Raw genomic sequence first — 20,642 nt, 5'->3', positions numbered from 1 at the left:
TGGATCTTGGCATGCTTCACTTCTAGCTGCTGGTACTGCGATGTCAGCAATGAAGCATATCCTTGACGGCTCTGGAAAAATTCTTGAAGTAAAAAAAAAAATTATATTACAGTTGTCCCTTTCATTTATAAACATTTGTTTTCCAGTATTCTACTCATTTTTATAAATTTCAAAAACTATTAACAGTAGTGATGGAAATCTGTGGCTCGGATTTCGCCTTTATATGTCCTAATCATAAAAGTTTGAAGAGAAATTAAGTTTATGAATACTCTCTTATGTTGAAACTATTCATTACCCACTGTAAAGAATATAAATGTAGTACAACTGAAATTTTGTTGGCATAATTAAAGATGTTTCTTTGTTAAGCATAATCGACAAAGTTGTTAAAACATATATCAGGTTAACCAGAGTCTAAAGTGGCCAAGGTAGTTTGAGTGTAATAGTTGTTAAAACATAATCCTACGGTTGTTGAGAATGTACCCAGGCAAGGTTCATGATTTAGACCTTATATTTGACTGTGTTGACTGGCCAGGTGTCCGATCAAGGTTCTACTGTGGGCCTAATGCCACAGCCCCACCTCCATTGGTTCGCTATTGTGCTGATGATTCCACATTGGACATTGTTTTCCCGGACTGGTCCTTCTGGGGATGGTAAGTACTATGTTACCTTTTTTCTCTTGGGTATTGATAACACATTTTATTTTCCATCTGCACAAGCAATGACTTATCAGGAAAAAACACCAGTTTTTTAGTGCTTGCCCATTTGCTAGTAAAATGATGCTTTAATCATAACGACTATATGTATCTGTAAACTTTCCTCTTATTTGAACTTACTCAGGCCTGAGATCAATATAAAGCCATGGGATTCTTTGTTGAAGGACCTAAAATAAGGGAACACTAGGATTAGCTGGATGGATAGAGATCATTTTGCTTCCTGGAAGGGGAATCCTATTGTTACTGAAACCAGGATGGATCTCCTCAAATGCAATGTCTCTGAAAAGCAAGAATGGAATGCTTGTGTGTGGGCACATGTAAGAACTGTTGATTTGTAAAACTTTTTTTGGGTTAACTACAGGAAAAGATGTCTAGAATCTATGATCATCTTTTATTTCAGTAACAAAAAACCAGGATTAATTAGTTATACATATGTTCTATTTTAAATGTTATGGTCACTCTGAATTATCTTTCAGAATATTTTTAATTGCTAAAGTACTCACCGAAGATTCTAGAGATCCATTGTTCATAACCTAAATTGATTACATTACATATAGTTTTGTAGCTTGTAGCGGAAAACGAATCCAAGCAAACAAGTTAAAAAAATTCTTACAAACTTGCAGGATTGGGGTCAAGAATCACAACAAGGTTACACGCAGTCAGACTTGGCAAGCCAGTGTATTCAGAGGTTGGCATATCAATCTAAATATTAATCCTTATAGTGGTGAAGCCACGATACTATGACTTCTACACAAGAGGTTTGATGCCTATTGATCTATGAGAGTGTGTTAGGACCTGATCAGGCCTGATCATGAGGCTAAAGATATTGAAACGGAGGAGAAATCGAGGTTCTTGAGGGGGGTCATCGTCGAATATTAATGAGATGTCAGGAGTGTCAAATGCTGATTCCTTATTTTGATGTAGGGTTCTATCTGTGTTCCAGTGGACTACATGTCCACGCAATTCAATATTAACAAGAGAATGCGAGGGATATTAGTTGACTGGATTATTAAGGTTTATATTAAACATTATTGTCTTTTACAATTGGAAGTTCTATACTGCAAATATTATTAACTTTATTATGAAATGAGCAGGTCCACTATAAATTTGAGCTGATGCAGGAGACCCTGTATCTTACAGTGAATCTGATTGACAGGTTTTTGGCCATTCAACCTGGTTCGGAAAAAGCTCCAACTGGTTGGGATTACAGCTCTTCTTCTCGCCTGTAAGTATAAAGAAGTGGCAGTCCCGGTGGTTGAAGATCTTATTGTGATCTCTGACAGGGCATACAATAGAATAGAAGTCCTTGAAATGGTAATTTTAAAACTTGTTTTTGATTTATTTGCTCTGTATATTGAGTATGAGTGTTATCTTATACATTATAAGAGAAGATGTTTATGTTGTTGCTTATGCTATGACTTAAAATGGTTGATTTTTGTTATAGGATGGAATCAGTGTTTTGAGTTTGTTGCTCGAGTAAAGTCTTGCTCAAGAAACCCGTAATCCTGACCATAGGCTACTTGCGTCAGTAAACAATCATAGGCGTCAACTAGCAACTAGTCTTGAGACAGTAAAGTGGCAGGTGAATGTCATGCTTTTTTTGGTGTTTTTCTTTGTTTCTGTTGTTTTAGGATAGTTATTTGTTACTGTTTTAATAGCTTGAAGTATTCTACAACAAAATTAATCCTCTCAGGTTTGTCAAAAACTTATTGTCATCATACGGGACTAGAGGCTACAGGAGCTTTACTAAGAAGTGGGAAGATGCAGAAGAACAAGGGCATTCCTCAAATGATATTTTACATGTTATTGTCGGTACCAAGTCAAATTCTTTGTATACACAGTAGTAGAATATATGGATGGATATATTTAGTACTTGATATTTGGATTAGATGAATTTGTTGTACCGGATGTTTGAATATTAGTTGTTAGATTTATGGATAATTGGTATTGTGCAGCAATTGGTTTTAGTAGTTCATTGGTTTTTGGAATCTATATTTTTAAAATATGCATTAATAAAACAAGTACAAATATCATTACAATGGAAAATGATGTATGTCAAAACTTAATACATCAGTTCTCGTTGACCATTGACATCAGTAAAAACCGATGTTAAATACTACAACAAAAAAATCTTAAAATAAAAAATTGATGTTACTGAACATTATAGACATCAGTTTGTTATAAATAGATATCAGTTACCAATTAAGAACCGATGTTAAAGGTATTGTTAACATCGGTTTTTGATGAAAACTGTTGTTACTGGTACTAGTAACATCAGTTTATTGGTTATATTGAAAGATTTGCTTAGCTCACATATATTTAAATTGATAAAAATATCATATTATGATGATATATGAAGATTAAATATGCATGAGAAATTTAATATCAAGATACAGAAATCGGTTTTAAACAAAGAACTGATGTTATATGTCGTATTTAACATCAGTTTAAAACCGATGTTAAATGGGGGGTCTTTAACATCAACCACGAAGACATCGGATTTTTGCATTCATAGACATCGGTTTTTAGCCGATGTCTATTAACGTTTTTCTAGTAGTGTATGAAGGTTTTTACAAAAAAAAAATATTTCTCATGGTAACGACATGTTGATTCTATCATACACAATTTTCGCAGAACTTAAATCATATATGCTAAAATGTTTAAATGAAGTTGTGCATTACTATGTATATCAAATTATCTACTTCAAAATAAATCTTAGTACTACCCTGATCAAATATTAGCAAAACTGATATACTTTAATCTTAGATTCACACTAGAGTGCAGTACAAACACAAAGAATATTATTTAAAACTTAAATAGAATAAACTCCTGATAAATTAAATCCTCTTTTCATTTGAAAAATAACAACAAGAATCAATCAATACATTCAATCATTAAAAGGGAAATCGTTCATGCATGTTCACGAAACATACCGTCACTCGTGGTAATGGAAGTGCTGCAATTGCTCTTTCACTGTCAAAAGTAGAGTAAATTGAACTTGAACCTAATTATTTGTTCTGCTATCTCTCTTTTCATTTGAAAGAAAAAGTGATAAACATGCTCTTGTAACTGCCGATTTTGATGTCTGCGGGATAATAGCAGTTGAAATTTGCACGACTATATCAATAGACAAAACAAATATAGATGCAATACATTGCCCTAAATATTTAACTTTTTTACAAAATTGCCATTATATTTCTTTAAATCTGGGCCATTGATATAAAACTAGATCCAATGGTTATGCATTTGTTCTCCAAGGACTCCAATCTTGTTAGTTCTCCATAGAACCCTCTATATATATACAAATATATGCATGCACGTATCATGAGTTAGCAACTTAGCAATAATAATAGTACAAGCTCAATTAGGCTTGCGAGATTCACAAACCAAATAATTTGAAATTGTATTTTGGTTCAGTATATTAATCTAGTAAACACGAATTTTGCTCAATTATCATCGAATCGAATAGCTCATGAATAATTCCGCTCATTTTCACCCTACGTTTTTTACAGTAGTTTTCACCCTAGTGACAGAGCTGCATCTTTTTTAGGGAAAATGAATTTTTTCGTCACCCACCTTATTGTGTGTTTAGAAACTTACCACTCAACTACAATTTTTTTTGTTTTACTCACTAATATTAGGTTCATATTTTTTTTAGCCACTAACGTTAGGTTCAGATTTGATTATTACTCCCCCCGTCCCTAAAAACGTATCCTATTTGTGTTGGACACATTTGCCAATGTACACTTTTGATTGTTAATATCTTTAATTTCGTATTAGTATTAAATATAAAAATTTTATTGTATTAAAGTACTCATAAATACGAATGCAACAAGATCACTCATGACTATATTTGATCTTATAGATTAGATGTAAATTAATAGTCAATCGCTTACCATGAATAGTGTTAAAAGTCAAAATAGAAATTGTTTTATGGGACGGAGGGAGTAGTATTTTGTCAATTTTCTATAGCATTATTAAAATATGGTGATAACCAGTACAAAAAGTGTCATATGTCTCTTGTAAGAAAGATTATTTGTGTATGAGTTTGCTAGATGCATATGGAGGAGCCGTACTGAATTATATACGTATGTTATAGGAAGGACGCATATTATTTTAAACATCTGATCAGAACAGATGTACATACATTGTAAACAGACGCATAAAATCAGTTCATATATGTCTGTTACTTTTTAGGTGGGATACTAAGCTCAAAACCAAAATTATTAGGAAGAGAGATCCCAATCCGTACTAAAATTATTGGGAAATAAAAAAAATAAAAAATTCAATATAATCAAATTAGCAAACTGATCATAAAGTACTAAAAATATTAAAAAATTACATATCAATATTTTACCAAGTGACACTTTCAAAAACTAAATAAAATCACTAATCACGACTCCTTCATACAACTCTTACCGACCCAAAATCAAAATTATAAACATACACTCTAATAGAATTGTGAAACAAGTATATATATAAACACAAAAATAGAATAATATTGTAATAATGTGAATTTGGTATTAAATCAAACAACTCTCACAAGATATTTTTCTTACAAATATAGTTTTATAACTTATTTTTAAGATTTTTTTTGTATATAAAAATTTAAACGTTAAATTATTATTAAGAAGAAAATAAAATAAAATAATTCATGAAACTACATCTTTTAGGAGCCTTAAAATACTTGTCAAACTCTAATCACCAAGGTAAACGTCTTGAGGATATATGGAGTACTATATATAAAGATATAGACATATATCAAATCATTAAAATATTACAGACTACCACTATATTTTAATAGTACTATAAAAAATTGACATAATGTTAATAATCAAATCCGAACCTATCGTCAGTGACTAAAAAAAATATGAACCTAACATTAGTGAGAAAAAAAAAATAATAGTTGAAAGGTAAGTTCCTAAAAACACGATAAGTTGGATGACGAAAAAATCATTTTCCGAAAATCTTGGCTTTCACAATTTTCTTCCTCGGCGTATTATAGTGTACTTCTTAAAAACTTATTTCTACAAACCCATAACCGAAAAATCAGAATCTAACAGACATTACAATTTGATAATGGAGAAGGCTGTGGACACCCCTGCCAGTTTTGAAGAAGTTGAGTTATTCAGTTGCACCAGGAAACTTACATTCGAGGGTTCTCCGGCTTCGGAAGACGCCGAATACTCTCCCTTCATCGTACGATTGCTTTTCTCGTTTTCACGTTATTGTTTTATGATACTGATGAGTGTGTGCTTGTTTGTATGTACATAATTTGTTTATATTAGGATTCAACAATCTAGTAGTTCAAAATAGCTAGCAATATGGTGTACATTAAACCCTAAACATGTCCTTATAAAGGCATCAAACACTCTTATTTTTATCGATGTGAGATGTTACAAATATGTGATAATCCAGATCAAATACATGAGTGTTTTCTGAAACCAGGGTAAGTCTCAATTCCGAGTTAGAAATAAACCGAAGCCTACTGGCCCATGCAACCAACTTGGGTAGTCCAAAACCCACCACATATCTCTAAAATATCATGATTTGTTGTTGCACTTCGTAGTAGGACTTCTGCCCTGAACTGAAGTCTTAAATCCCCTCGATGTGGACACCCTGAACTGAAGTCTTAAATCCCCTCGATGTGGACGGTGCCTAAGAAATAATCACTGTCTTTAAAGATCAGTTTGTTATTAATTTTTTGAAAGACTAGCGATCTGGTTCTGCCACTGAGTACTAATCTTAATTATGTAAATCATCAAATTGTATATAGACTGAACACAAATTCTCACTTCAATGTAGGATTCTGGATACAAATTGCCTCTTTATCTCTCTGAGTTTGCTCTTGGGGAGTTCAACTCCGATAAGGCTTGTCTCGAATCAATATTTTAATGCAGCACTGAGTTTGCTCTTGTCTAGGAGTATCATTTATCACTTCTTGTCATTATAACAAGCTAGTAATCCTACACAACATATCTGCATGCGTACAGAAAGCTAGTTATGAGAAAGTGAATGTTGTCAAGACGATGAAATCATTGGACGCTGTGAAGGGAGCAACTTACTTTATTACCTTTAAAGCCTCCTTGCCTGATAATAATAAGAGCAGTAACGCTCAAACGTTTGAAACAAACATATTTATGTCTCCTTTAGACCCTACTGCAAAGATTGAAATTAAGTTTGTTAGGATCAAGGCATCTGAATCTGATTATTTTGGGAACGAAGACTCTGAACGAAAGGTCTCTGAGTCTGACAAAGAAAAGCTCACCCGATTTGATGAAAAAGATGATGAAGAAAAGGTCTCTGAATTTGATGAGATAGATACTGAAAAATCGCTTTCTGAATATGGTGAGGAAGGCATTGGAGAAAAGCTATGTGGATCTAATGAGCAAGACACTAAAGAACAGATCTCTGAATTTGATGGTAAAGACTCTGCAGAAGAAAAGCTCGCTAAATCTGATGAAAGAGACCTTAAGGGAAATGTTAAAGGATCTGATGAGAAAGAAAGTGAAGAAAAACCTTCTGAATTAGCCGGAAAAAATTCTGTAGAAGAAAAGGTCGCAGAATTTAATGTACAGAACTCTGCAAAAGAAATGTTCGCATAAAATAATGATGAAAACTCGGTAGAAGAAACGCTGATTGAATTTGATGGGGAAGAAACGCTGATTGAAGGTTATATTGAGTTATCTGCAGGGTTTTGATATTGGATACTATCCGCATGTGAAAGGTTCTTGTTGTATGCTTCATAGATATTACGATCCACCAGCAAAGACTCTCTGTGCTGAGTTATTGAATGAATTAGTTTATCTTTCTCAGTTAGCTATTTGCGTCTATAACATGAAGGAGGTTCGTCTCCAGAACTATATTTTAGTGATACTTTTTTTTAATTAGAACCCATTAATTATCATTTTAATCTTTTCATTTGCACCATATACAGGGTACATACTATGACAATGTCAGAGTGGTCAAGGCAGTGAGGTCTGGTTGTGGTGGTACAAATTACAACATCATTTTTGAGGCCGCCTTGTTTGATGGGATTGCGGTAACCTTCCAAACAAGATTATACGCATCTCTCCCTTTGCCGTATAAAGAGATAGAGATTGACTTTGTCAGGATCAAACCTAGCATTATTCCTGATATTACTAATTGATTACAGAATTTTCAGGTAATTCTAGTGTGCACAGACCACGGTTGTAACAATTAGAATGTAATCGTGGAATTTTTCTTGACATCAATAATTTCCGCTGCCTTGCAGAGTTTCAGGTCATGTGCCAAGAGATCATAACTTTTGGGCGATGAAAATCAAACTTTCAAGAAATATGTCAGACCTAATTAGGTTAAGACTGCTGGAGCTTTAAATTTATGAAACTTTTTAGTTAATGCTTATTGAGTTTAATCTTTCTGTGACTAAAGATCTATTCTTCCATTGCATAAGATTTTGATATAAAACTCGGGGCCTATTTATTCAATTTTTTCTACTTCAAGGATCTAAGAGATCTAAAGTCCGCCAAGTCCTTCAGCTATGATCAAGCTACATGTTTACAGCCTGATGCACCATCCTGTTTTTTAAGTTGTGAGGATGATTCACGGTTTCTGTTGTGAAACAGAAAATGGTTACGACGTGAGATTCTTTCAAATAAACAGGATATATTATTTTTGTACAACCGTGACCTGATGTGTTTCTGAGTGTTTTTCTTGCTTTAGATATCCTGCACTATTGGCTAGGAGTTATAAGTAACAAGTATCATTATTGATGCATCCAATCCAAGTGCTAGACTCTTTTTATTTGGAAACTTGCATAATGTGAAAGAGAGTAACCTGGATGCTGGAATAGATGATGATTAGTTAGCAGAATCTGAGATGGCGGTTTTGTAAACAAGGCTGTTGGAGCTTTAATATTAATAAACCTCTTTAAACATTGCGTAATTAAAGATTTATCTTCCGGTTTTGCTGCAAGAATCTAAGAGGACTAAAGTCCACAATTCCTCCAGTAATTAGCTTATCAGCTACCTGCACAAAACCTCTGTTTGTAATGGATACGACTATACGAGGACAGTTTCCTTACCACCATGATTAATGGCAATGTGCGGTAATATGAATCTCGCTGATAAAAACGCGTCATGTGTCATTTTAGAATTGTTTTGGTATTTGTAGCATTACTCACTAAAACATACTCCCTCCGTCCCAATTTATCCGTCTTGACTTTTTACTTTCTTAAGGTTCTTGATAGAGCTGACTGTACATGTACTTCTGTCTGAGCAATGTAGGATTCTGAATTCAAATTTCCCCTTTATCTCTCCAAGTATGCTCTTTCGGTGTTCAACCGCGAGAAGGTTTGTCTGTTAATGTCTATTAACCACTTCTACAGTTCTCCCCACACGGATAATTATGATCTGAAAGTACTGATCATCTTACACTACATATATACGATTACAGGAAGCAAGTTATGAGATAGTGAATGTTGTCAAGACGATGAAATCATTGGATTTTGTCGAGGGAGCAACTTACCTTGTCACGTTTGAAGCCTCCTTGCGTAATGAGAGCAATAATGTTAAAACATTTCAAACAAAAATATTTGTGTCTCCCTTAAGTCCCTTAGAACCAATTATAAAGATGAAGATAAATTTTGTTAGGATGATGCCATCGGAATTTTATTTTAATGTGGAAGAGGATTCGGAAGAAAATGTCTGTGAATCTGAGGAAGGTTCTAAAGAAGTGGTCTCTGCAGAATCTGAAGAGGAAGGTTCTAAAGAAATGGTCTCTGCAGAATCTGAAGAGGAAGTTTCTAAAGAAATGGTCTCTGCAGAATCTGAAGAGGAAGATGATGAAGAAATGCACTCCAAATCTGATGAGAAAGAAACTGATATAAAGTCTGGTCGGAGAAAAACTGCAGGGGGAAAAGGCCCTCGTGTTCAGCTGGCTCTTTGCGGTGGTGCTTATTACGGGCCACCAAGGATTAATATCTTCACTGCTGATTTGAATAAACTAGTTTCTCTCTCTCAACTGGCGATATGCATCTATAACATGAAGGAGGTCTGTTTCTAAATCTGTATTTAGTTATACAATTTGTTTGATTATAGCCTAATGTATTCATTCTATACTACATTACAAGGTTACTTACTTTGACAATGTCAAAGTGCTCAAGACAAATATATATGCCTACCTGGGTATGGCTTACGAGATCACTTTTGAAGCCTCCTTGTCTGATGGGAATGCCATGAACTTCCAAACGACAATATTGGTAGAAATTCATAAGAACGAGATACATTTTGTTAGGATCAAGCCCAGCATTGATTCCGATGACATCTCTGAGTGATTACAGGTACTTCTGTTGTGCAATGTAATATTTAGAATGCAATTGTGGAGTTTTTCTCAACATCAATGCTTCTGTTCCCTTGCAGGTGAAGCTTTCCAGAAGTACATTGACCTAATTAGTTTAAGACTTTATTCAGTACCATACATGTAAACTTATCAAATGGAACTTTTTAATCAGTGGGTAGTATAAAATTTATCGATCTTCCTGTGTATGAGTTCTTGAAAGACTTGTTGGAACCAATATTTTTGTTGTGCTGCAGCTTAACTTAAACTATCTAACCCGTTTGGTATTGCTGTTTGGTAAATTCTAAAAGTTGTTGTCTGAAAAAACGTTTTTGGTCTAAAAGCTGCTGTTAGCAAAAACATGTCCCCATGCTTTTCGAAAAAACTGTTTTCAGCTTTTGCAAGAAGAAGCTATCAGTTTCACCATCAAATCTTCTCAAAAAATATTATTTTTATATATTATATCTCAAAATATGTATAAATTAAAAAAAATTACCAAATAGTCATCTAATTCTCCTGACAACACTTTTTTTACCGGCATTTTTTCTCACAGCACATCAGTTTTCAACGGCACTCCCAAACGGAGCCTAAAACTGTTGGCCAGTTACTATCTGGTCTTATTTTTTGTCATGTAAAATTGTATTGTCTTACCAAGAACAAAAAGAAAAAGGTGATCATGAGTTTCTTGAATCCCAGAACATAGAAAACAATTTTGATTTAAAGAGAAACCTAATCTGGCCAGCTTGTCATTTGTTGACAATCTCTTCTGCAAAGAAACTCAAAGAATGAAAGAAAATCTGGGAACATGTAAAGGATGCCAGAGAATGCAATGCCATGGAACATGACGATTTTTTATTCGAATCGAGTTTCAAAGTATAGCATCATCCCTGTTAGAGGGAGGTCTCTCAGCTAATATCCGATTTTCGAGCTCAATCAGGCCCTTATGGCAAATTCCAATTTCAATAATTATTGAGAATATTGGGATAGAAGGGACTCGAACTTGGGTCCTTGTTTAAGGAGAACTCTCATCGTACCAGGAGAATATTGGGATAGAAGGGACTCAAACTTGAATCCTTGTTTAAGGAGAACTCTCATCGTATCAGGAGAATATTGGGATAGAAGGGACTCGAACTTGAGTCCTTGTTTAAGGAGAACTCTCATCGTATCAGGAGAATATTGGGATAGAAGGGACTCAAACTCGAGTCCTTGTTTAAGGAGAACTCTCATCATACCATGTTAAGTTCCAAGTTCTGTTATAATGCGTTGGGCTTGTTAAGGCCCAACATTTTATTATTCATTTATTTACACTGTATAAGCATTTCAAAACCAAACTAGGTTAAAATTAAAATTTTCATCCTTTATCCTTGTATTTAATTATGGAGAAGGCTGTGCACGGTCGCCCTGTTTTCGACGAAGATGAGGCATTGAGTTGCAGCAAGAAACCTAGATTAGAAGCTTCTCCGTCTTCCGAAGACATCGAAAATTATACTATCTTCACCGTACGTTTTCTTGATCGTTTTATGATTATGATCAGAGTGTTTACATATATAATTCATTTTTATTGAACATACATTTTAGGTTCACCATTCGTTTGTTACTATTTGCGTCACAAGATTCTCAAAAATCCGAAATTGAAAAAATTATGAAAATTGGTTAGAGGTTGGATAGCTCAACCCTCGCTCACCCGAGAATTTCTGAGAACAGATACTCAATTGTAAGGCTATAAGCTATATTTGTCAAAAAAAAATAAGATTAGTTGTTACATTCTTAAGGTTCTTAGTAGAGCTGATTATACATGTACCTTTGTTTGAGCAATGTAGGATTCTGAATACAAACTGCCCCTTTATCTCTCCGCATTTGCTCTTTCCGTGTTCAACTCCAAGAAGGTCTGTCTGTGCATCTTTATTCTAAACGAGCTTTCGTAAATTTATAAACCAGTTCTACTGGTAGTGATAATTACTATTAGAAACTAATAATCTGACAATTGTAGGGAACATGTTATGAGAAAGTGAATGTTGTCACAATGAAATCATTGGATGTTGTTAACGGAACATCTTACATTGCTACTTTTGAAGCATCCTTGCCTAATGAGAGCAGTGGTGCTAAAACTTTTCAGACAAATATATTTATGTCTCCCTTGGTCCAAACTACAAGGGTAGAGGTAAAGTTTGTTAGGATGAAGCCATCTGAATTTGATTATAACGGGGAAGAGGAATCCGAAGAAAAGGTCTCTGAGTCTGAGGGAGGTTCTGAAGATGAGGAGGATTCTGAAGAAGAGCTCTCTGATGAGAAAGACACTGAAGAAAAGCTGGCTGTGAGAAATACCGTGGGGGGCAAAGGCCCTCGGTCAAATTCCATCGATGTGAAAAAGAGCGAAGTACTTTTCCTTACCCTAAATGCTATACATGATATTGTTCAGTTTTTTGGTTATGATGCGTGTGTCAGTAGATACCGTAGGGTTTTGAGGTTGGAATCTATCCGCATGTGATCCTACTTGCTAGCTGTCTATGACATGAAAGTGGTTTGTCTCTAAATACATATAAATTTGTTTGATTTTAAAGGTCTCTGAATCCGAGGAAGGTTCTGAAGAAGATATCTCTGAATCTGATAGGGAAAATTCTGAAGAAGAGCTCTCTGACAAATCTGATGAGGAAAATAACGAGGAAAAGCTCTCTAATGAGAAAGGCATTAATGTACAGCGCCCTGTCAGACAAACTGTAGGGGGCAAAGCCCCTCGCATTCAGCTGGTTAGTTGCTGTGTGCCTCGTGTTTATTATGACCCACCAAACCGGAACCTCTCTACTGCTTCTTTGAATCAACTAGTTTATCTCTCTCAAACTGGCTTTATGCGTTTACAACATGAAGGAGGTTTGTCTGTAAATCTGTATTTTTGTGTTACAATTTGTTTGATTAGTGCCTCTATCTCAAAATAGGAATTGATATTATAATCTAATCTAATCTAACAATTTTACACTACTCACAAGGTCACATACTATGACAATGTCAAAGTGCTCAAGGCAATGATATCTGGTTGTGGGAGTAGAAATTACACTATTACTTTTGAAGCCTCCTTGTCTGATGAGAATGCCATTACCTTCCAAACAAAAATATCGATGTATTCCTCTTTTCCATGTCATAAGATTGAGATTAGGGATGTTAAGCCTAGCCTTAATTCCGATGACATCTCTGAGTGATTACAGGTACTTCTGTTGTGCAATGTAATATTTAGAATGTAATTGTGGAGTTTTTCCTCAACATCAAGTTTTCTGTTCCCTTGCAGGTGAAGGTTTCCAGAAGTATGTTAACCTAATTACTTAAAGACCTTGTTCAGTACTATATACGTAAACGAGGCTGTTGGAGATTTATATTGATGAAACTCTTTGATCATAAATGAACATTGAATAGAGCGGATATAGATTGCAATGCAGAAATAAACACGGAACCCTGTCAATTCTGCAGATGTGTGTTATAAGACACCTGTCATAATTTTCAGCTCTTCTGAGTTCTGCTGGTTTTATAGAAACCAGCTCATAAATACTAACTTCAGGTGTTGCGATAACACATTGTTCAGCGTCGATGACAGTTCATGAGTCGTCTTCATAAGAAAAAGACTCGAGTTCTTTTAAAATAGAGTATCAAGTTTGCATGTTTTCGTTTTAAATGAAGAGTCGAGAGTCCACAGCTATATTCAAATGTCGAGTGTCCCTCGCTTGTAACGCAGCAGAGTGAGCAATGCCACTAGATTTGGCCAATGTGGGATCACTGTGAGTCTGTAACAGGTACTATACAAGGTCTCCATGAATGTTGAAGCATCACAGATTAAAGTAATTTGTTATCAAATTTATAAGGCAAGGTAGGATTGCAATTTTTTTTTATTATCCTTAAGAATTTATTGGAATAAAAAAGTCTATTTCCTCAAATATTCTTTAAGAAAATAGCTTATCTCTAGTATAACAAATATTGAAAAGAATAAAATAAAGGTCATCGATCTTTATATTCAATAAAATATATTATGTATAAATTTTAAATTGAAGTTGCCAGAAATATTATTCTCCTAAACTTATACTATTCATTATTATTTTTAAAAATATTAGTAAAAATACGATTTACAACTGATACAACTCAATACAACTATTTTTTTGATAAAAATGTAATCTCTTTAATGTTTTCTATTAAAATATTACCGTTGTTTTTTTGTATTTAATGTTAATTTGGTTGCATCAGTTGAAAAACTATATTTTTATGAGAAGTTTCAAAAAAAATTATAATTATATTTAAAAAATTATGAGTATATTTTTTCAAAAAAAAAACATTTTAGGAAAACCTCAATTTCAAATATATTTTTTGCTAATAAATTCAAAAAAAAATATTTAAACAAATATCGTTTCATTTTTTCATACATTTGAAGGGTGCTAATTGCTATCAATTATCTCCTTCAACTCACTGCTGCAACCGGAGCTGAGTTAACTCGGCACTCTTTCTCACCCAAACGCCGTCGTTGATATTCAAGGTTACTATCATTTTGCTAATTACTCTATAATTTTTGTCCATATTAGTCTTTTCCTTTGTTGAAATACATAAGATAACTTAATGCTCACCACATGTTTGATGAAATGCCTCAACGAAAGTTAATTTAAAAATACTGCTAATAAGTTTGTGTCGTCATATGAGCTTGAAGATAGCTGTATTGGGTTGTCAATTTTTTGATTTGGGTTTGTGTTCGTGTTTGTAAACGTGTTGGTTTTGTGTGGTTCAAGAATTTCGGTAAAAGATGGGTTTTGGTAATTATGATCATTTGTACAAGCTAAAACCGTTGCGAGAGATTATGATATGATATAATGATACAAAGGTATTTATACAAGGCGAATGCATTTTGAAATTACTACAATATTACAATGGTATAGTAAGTTTGACGTGGTTGAGGGAATTGGGTTTTAGAGATTTCTCGTTTGTAAAGTTGCGTGGTCTTTTACTTTCCTGTATTATATTGTCTAAATTTGCTTAGGCGTTCTCAGTATTATTTATGCATCATAGCAAATTTTCAAGATAGCTGAAACGGACTTCGCTGAGGAGATTGATTTTTTTTTTCATGTTTCCAGGGTTGTATTTTTATGAGTTTTGTATTGTATTTATAGTGGCGGAGTGTAGAAGATGACAGCTTTGGTGACAACACGGTTGCTGTTTCTAGTTGGAGATTCTTTATCTGTTAAAAAGTTCCCACGGTTTCCGAGAGCAGCTCCCGGAAGTATTCGGCTTTTTACCCGCATTAGTCATGATAATGGACCTCTAACTCTCGCAAGCCTCGGTTTCAGGAGTGAACTTGAAACAACTACGATAGACGAGAAAAATAATCTTCAGCAGATAAGTTCAACAATTGAATTACCCAAAAGTAAAGTAAAAGGAGTTCGAAGTGCAGGAGTCAGGCCAGTCATTAAGAGGAACCCTCTTGAAATTGAAGCTGCTCCTTTTTCTGCAAAGTCATTTGCGGAACTTGGTCTTCCATCATTATTGATTGAGAGGCTAGAGAGGGAAGGTTTTACAGTTCCTACTGATGTTCAGTCCTCAGCAATTCCCACGATACTTAAAAATCATGATGTAGTAATTCAGTCCTACACAGGCTCAGGTAAAACGTTGGCCTATCTTCTTCCTATACTATCAGGAGTTGGTCCTCTGAATGAACTCCAAAATTCCGACAAACCTAGGAAGAAAATGGATATAGAAGCAGTAATTGTGGCTCCTTCAAGGGAGCTTGGAATGCAAATTGTTAGGGAGGTTGAAAAGCTTCTAGGACCTGAAGACAAAAAAATGGTTCAGCAGCTTGTTGGGGGTGCAAATAGATCAAGACAGGAAGAAGCTCTTAGAAAAAATAAGCCAGCTATCATAGTTGGAACACCTGGACGACTTGCAGAGATTAGTGCATCTGGAAAGCTTCACACTCATGACTGTCGTTACCTGGTCCTAGACGAAGTCGATGAACTGCTTTCATTTAATTTTAGAGAGGATATGCATCGGATACTGGAGCATGTCGGCAGGAGACCCGGTTCTGGAAAAAGTGATTCGAAAATCCCTACTGCCAGGAAGGCTGGACGTCAGACTATAATGGTGTCTGCAACTGTGCCATTTTCTGTTGTAAGGGCAGCTCGGAGCTGGGGTTGTGATCCTCTTCTTGTCCAAGCAAAAAAGGTTGTCACTCTTGATTCTGTTACTCCCTCTGGACCTGTTAACTTGACAGGAACATCATCCGGTTCTGCTTCAACCTCAGCCATGCAGACTCCATCTGCGGTTCAGAGTCTACCACCAGCTTTGAAGCACTATTACTGTATCGCAAGGTTGCAACACAAGATTGATACTCTGAGAAGATGTGTGTATGCACTTGATGCCAAGTCAGTAATTGCTTTCATGAATCACAGTAGACAACTAAAGGATGCCGTCTATAAGTTAGAAGCTCGTGGGATGAATGCTATTGAACTACATGGAGATCTTGGAAAGCTTGCTAGATCAACAATCTTAAAGAAATTTAAGAGTGGTCAGGTTAGAGTACTGGTTACAAATGAGCTCTCAGCTAGAGGTTTGGATATACCAGAATGTGATCTTGTAGTTAATCTGGACTTACCGACAGACTCTATTCACTACGCACATCGAGCAGGTAGAACAGGCCGCCTTGGTCGAAACGGTTCTGTGGTTACCATCTGTGAGGAGCGTGAAGTATTTATTATGAAGAAAATGCAGAAGCAGCTGGCTGTTCCTATTCAAGCATGTGACTTTGCAGAAGGCAAACTTCTTGTCACGGAGGATGAGAAGACATCTGATACCGGGAGGTGATAAACTTATCTAATTTCTTGTACATCTTTTGAATTTTGAATGTTTATGTATTGGTAGTATGACTAATACTTTACTAATTTAAAGCCTGTTATATGTGAGATGTTCGAGACATCTGAATTGTAGCACTAAACCCAGTTTGCTGGTTCCAACATCTATGGTTCAAGGGTAAAATTTATAATAATTCTATAATCAGGACAAATGTTAGGTACATAAGTAAAACTTGTGTTTATATAGTTGTGTTCATGAAGTAATGGCCTCCTTCATGATCTTCTTGGGACATTTTCATGTAAAAACATGAAAATATTCTCTCACTGAATTTCCGTTAATTTGAATTGGTCATTCTTATCAACTATGTAATGATGCTTCAACTTCTGCTCTGTGCCATGATATCATGCTCCTGCAGATGTTTTCATCTTTATTGCTAGTATATAGTAATATGTTTTTTGTCAAGATCTTTTTGAATAGTATCCTTGTTCATAATCTATAGTTCTTTCATTTATTTTCCCCAATGTGTTGATAATAGTTGTGGTGTTTACACTAATAGTTTTTCAGTTACGTGTTAGTATGTTACCATAGCAATGAGACTTGCCACAACTGGACTGTGTTAGGCTCACTGTTCTCTTTTCATCTGTCAAAACCAAGTGGTTATTGCGTAATTATTCATAAAGTGAGAATAAATTTAAATTACTAAACAAAATATAAACAAGAGGGGATAAAGGGATGTTCTGAGTCACTATTATGAGGACCATAGTTCATAATCTATTGTTCTTTCATTTATTTCCCCCCTGTGTTGATAATTGTTGTATGTTATTACCATAGCAACGAGACTTGCCACAACTGGACTGTGTTAGGCTCACAGTTCTCTTTTCATCTGTCAAAACCAAGTGGTTATTGCGTAATTATTCATGAAGTGGGAATGACTTTAAATTGCTAAACCAAAATATAAACAAGAGGGGATAAAGGGATGTTCTGAGTCACTATTTTGAGGACTATAACCAGTTTGGAGATCCTCAGCCTTTGTGAAGCATCACCATATGATTCTTGTACAGAGCTTGTAGCCCGACAAGATAGCACAAGCGGCAGTGACAACAAAAGCCGAAAAGGACATGCAAACAGAGACAATTGTTGCCCTTTTAAGTGCTGTACTTAGTTCATTATGTTGAATGGCTGTTACTGCCACTGAAGATGATGATACGAGGAGGTAAGCTGCCATCTGATGCAAGACGTGATTAATAATCCGGTTAGATGAATTAGTAAAAGATAGTTGAGTGTGAAGTTGTACACAAATTGAGTTGCCTACAAAAACAATACCTAGTTCATCTGTTACGTTTTGTTCCTAAGTTTTGTTAGGAGAGAAAAATATAAGTTGAAAGAAGAAAACAATCGATTGTGTTTCCCTGATTTTATAGCAAAAGGCATTTTTGAGGATTAAAATATTTAAGCTTGTTTTGCTTTACTCTCCAAATCTTCCTACTTTTTGGGTAAATTGGTTTGGAAGGAAAATTGAAATGTATATTCATAAAGGCAGAAAAAATGAGCATGACAATAACAAAGCTTTCTAATTCATTTTGTTGCAACTTATTTCCTTATTCAAGTTCTTTTTTATAAGCACATTTTCGTACTCCATGGTTAAAGTTTTGCTAGAAGCTCATAAGTGGATAAGAGATGCTCATTTAGGCAGGGTTATATACTTGTGTTTCTCATTTGTTGAATATTCAGGCTTAATTTACTTGTAATTTTAGTGGTTACTATTATCGCATGTATCATGTTCACAAGTAACTTTGGTTGTAATATTGCTAAAGGTTTGTTCACTTGTAGGCATGTAGTTATATGTTTTAAAAAGTTTGTAGTGTTAAATAATGAACCTTACAGAAAATTATACCTGATCAAGAGGGAAGCTACTGTAATCAGAGAATATGTCTGAGATGAGAACACCTCTATAAGTGATGTCACTAACACCTTTAAAGAGTTGATAAGCCGAGTAAATGAAAACCAATAGAGTCGTTGTGAAGCAATATCTGTACAAAAGAGATCAATTAAAAACTAATAAATAAGATTTATGACTGTTATGTGTGTGTGGATGAAGATTGACTTTTGATGACTTCTTACAACTATTTTGCTTTAACTGACTTTCAATTGTAGTCCTTACAGTAGTTCCGGGCTTTCATTAAAACTGGACTTCTGATCATCGTCCTTTGTATTTGATGTACCAGCCACCAAGAAAGCAGAAACGGATGAGAGAACCAGGGACAAGGACCGGAGGAAGAGATTTGAAAGATGAAACGATGGTCTAGAGCTCAACCTTGTAGAAGCAACCGAATATGAAAATGGCGATGGTGTAGGCTGAGAACAGCTTCCAGGTGTTGCTGAAAGACTAGACATGATGGATACGCGAGCTGTTACTAGTACCAAACCTCATTGTTTATATTTGATTGTTCATGCCCTTCAACTTCCTTACAGTAAGTAGGAACCCTCTTATGCTACAAGTACTTAATGTTAGCTTTGTTTAAGTAGCAAGTAGACTACATAAACTGAAGTCAATACCTGTTTGTGTAAGAGTTTCATTGTCTTTTTCAAGCCTGCCAAATTTTTGATGATTGTTTCTCTGAATAATTATATTATTGGATAGACTAAAATTAGACGGAAAATAAAGAGGCAGGTACAGGAAGAAAATACGACGAAGCTGTCATTATATTTTTTATTCTTTAAATTATTATGTAACATTGATAGGTGACTCTTCAGAGTTTGATATCCTTGGTAAAAATTTTAGTTTGTTAATACTTAATATTGTGGTCAAGGTCAACAATCTGTATTGTGAGACACTTTGGTTTTTCTAATACTGTAATCTATAAAATACATATATGAATTATTGATAAGTTCACTTAACAACGTTAACTATATTTTCAGGTTAGTTCAGCAATGACACCATCATATTATACATACATAGGTAAAATTTGAAGGAGTGTAAATAAATAATATTCAAGAGTCCTTTGAATCATATATATGTTTGGGTTCGTAAATATAATATATTTTTAGAATAATATATTTCATGTAGTTCTGCATCCGGAACATGTATCGAAGAAGTTCATTATAATCAAGATTTTGAAAAATCTAAGGCTCTGTTTGGGATTGCTGTGGTGTTAGAAAAAGTGCTGTTGGAAAAAGTACTGTTGGAAAAATCAGATGATTGTTTGGTAATTTTTTTGATACGTATATGTTTTGATGCAAAAAATTAAAAATAATGATGTTTTTGGTAAGATTTGATGGTAAAATCAATATGCTTCCTGCAACAGCTGAAAAGCAGCTTTTTCTAAAAGTATGGGGTTTTTTCTAACGGCAGCTTTTAGGCCAAAAGCATTTTTCGGAAAAGTAGCTTTTAAATTTTACCAAACAGTTTTTTAACTGTTTTTCAGCTAAAAGCTGTTGTTGCTGTATGTAACAGACCCAACACATCCTAAATCTATCTTGATAGTTAAAATTTAGTTCAAATTAAATATTTTAAACTATTTTTTCTGGGTTGCATAAACTTTGTCATGTTCATAAATTACTCCTTATGTACCTAATTAAATGTTCATTTTAATTTTCTATAATTCAAATGACCAATTTCTTGACTAAATATTAAACATTATTTATTAATTATTTTAAAATCTGAAAGTTACACGTGAAAATAGATTAAATATACTTTTTATTGATATATTTTTCAATTCCATGGTACATGTAAATTTCTGTCCAAGTATAAACAAGTTGACCGTAAAAAGTCAAAATTAATCTTGGAAATAATCCAGGAAC

The 20,642-nt window shown here is 34.5% G+C and overlaps 3 protein-coding genes and 1 long non-coding RNA gene across 6 annotated transcripts; 3 read left to right on the top strand and 1 right to left on the bottom strand.

The window, feature by feature from the left end:
* The first annotated feature begins 9,627 nt into the window (after window positions 1-9,627).
* On the top strand, window positions 9,628-10,209 carry LOC141684006 (uncharacterized). The gene is made up of 3 exons (XR_012560527.1): window positions 9,628-9,746; window positions 9,826-10,035; window positions 10,115-10,209. It is a non-coding gene; the product is annotated as an uncharacterized LOC141684006 (long non-coding RNA).
* A 1,198-nt stretch (window positions 10,210-11,407) lies between these two features.
* LOC141686566 (uncharacterized) lies at window positions 11,408-13,833 on the top strand. Its single transcript, XM_074491590.1, has 6 exons — window positions 11,408-11,530; window positions 11,852-11,917; window positions 12,022-12,408; window positions 12,593-12,899; window positions 13,016-13,231; window positions 13,312-13,833. Exons 1-5 carry the CDS (start codon window positions 11,408-11,410, stop codon window positions 13,027-13,029), a joined length of 897 nt encoding a protein of 298 aa, XP_074347691.1. The 3' UTR covers window positions 13,030-13,231; window positions 13,312-13,833.
* Window positions 13,834-14,420: 587 nt separating this feature from the next.
* Window positions 14,421-19,447, top strand: LOC141684950 (DEAD-box ATP-dependent RNA helicase 47, mitochondrial). Of its 3 annotated transcripts, XR_012560718.1 has the most exons (4): window positions 14,429-14,541; window positions 15,131-16,849; window positions 17,903-18,054; window positions 19,067-19,447. XR_012560718.1 is itself a non-coding variant. In XM_074490082.1 (3 exons), the coding sequence occupies exons 2-3, from the start codon at window positions 15,183-15,185 to the stop codon at window positions 19,089-19,091; spliced, it is 1,692 nt and encodes a 563-aa protein (XP_074346183.1). In that variant the 5' UTR covers window positions 14,421-14,541; window positions 15,167-15,182; the 3' UTR covers window positions 19,092-19,447. The 3 variants fall into 3 exon arrangements, 2 of the variants coding, with proteins under 2 accessions (XP_074346183.1, XP_074346182.1); XM_074490082.1 differs by lacking the exon at window positions 17,903-18,054 and having other exon boundaries at window positions 14,421-14,541; window positions 15,167-16,849; XM_074490081.1 differs by lacking the exon at window positions 17,903-18,054.
* LOC141684954 (CASP-like protein 4A4) lies at window positions 17,682-19,235 on the bottom strand. The gene is made up of 3 exons (XM_074490086.1): window positions 19,003-19,235; window positions 18,736-18,871; window positions 17,682-18,066 (listed from the first exon to the last, which is right to left on the bottom strand). The coding sequence occupies exons 1-3, from the start codon at window positions 19,233-19,235 to the stop codon at window positions 17,881-17,883; spliced, it is 555 nt and encodes a 184-aa protein (XP_074346187.1). The 3' UTR covers window positions 17,682-17,880.
* Window positions 19,448-20,642: the final 1,195 nt, after the last annotated feature.

Source organism: Apium graveolens, chromosome 9, assembly GCF_009905375.1.
Source record: "Apium graveolens cultivar Ventura chromosome 9, ASM990537v1, whole genome shotgun sequence".
Lineage (NCBI taxonomy): Eukaryota > Viridiplantae > Streptophyta > Magnoliopsida > Apiales > Apiaceae > Apium > Apium graveolens.
This window is presented reverse-complemented; position numbering and strand designations above follow the sequence as displayed.

Bases quoted from the DNA above. Each gene is read 5' to 3' on its own strand.
- LOC141686566 (XM_074491590.1), top strand. From the start codon at position 11,408: ATGGAGAAGGCTGTGCACGGTCGCCCTGTTTTCGACGAAGATGAGGCA. The intron at 11,531-11,851 runs GTACGTTTTCTT...TGAGCAATGTAG, and splicing joins AAAATTATACTATCTTCACC to GATTCTGAATACAAACTGCC. The intron at 12,409-12,592 runs GTACTTTTCCTT...TTGATTTTAAAG, and splicing joins TCGATGTGAAAAAGAGCGAA to GTCTCTGAATCCGAGGAAGG.
- LOC141684950 (XM_074490082.1), top strand. From the start codon at position 15,183: ATGACAGCTTTGGTGACAACACGGTTGCTGTTTCTAGTTGGAGATTCT. The intron at 16,850-19,066 runs GTGATAAACTTA...TTGATGTACCAG, and splicing joins AAGACATCTGATACCGGGAG to CCACCAAGAAAGCAGAAACG.
- LOC141684954 (XM_074490086.1), bottom strand. From the start codon at position 19,235: ATGTCTAGTCTTTCAGCAACACCTGGAAGCTGTTCTCAGCCTACACCA. The intron at 18,872-19,002 runs GTAAGGACTACA...TCTTTTGTACAG, and splicing joins AATGAAAGCCCGGAACTACT to ATATTGCTTCACAACGACTC. The intron at 18,067-18,735 runs GTATAATTTTCT...GTCTTGCATCAG, and splicing joins GTAGCTTCCCTCTTGATCAG to ATGGCAGCTTACCTCCTCGT.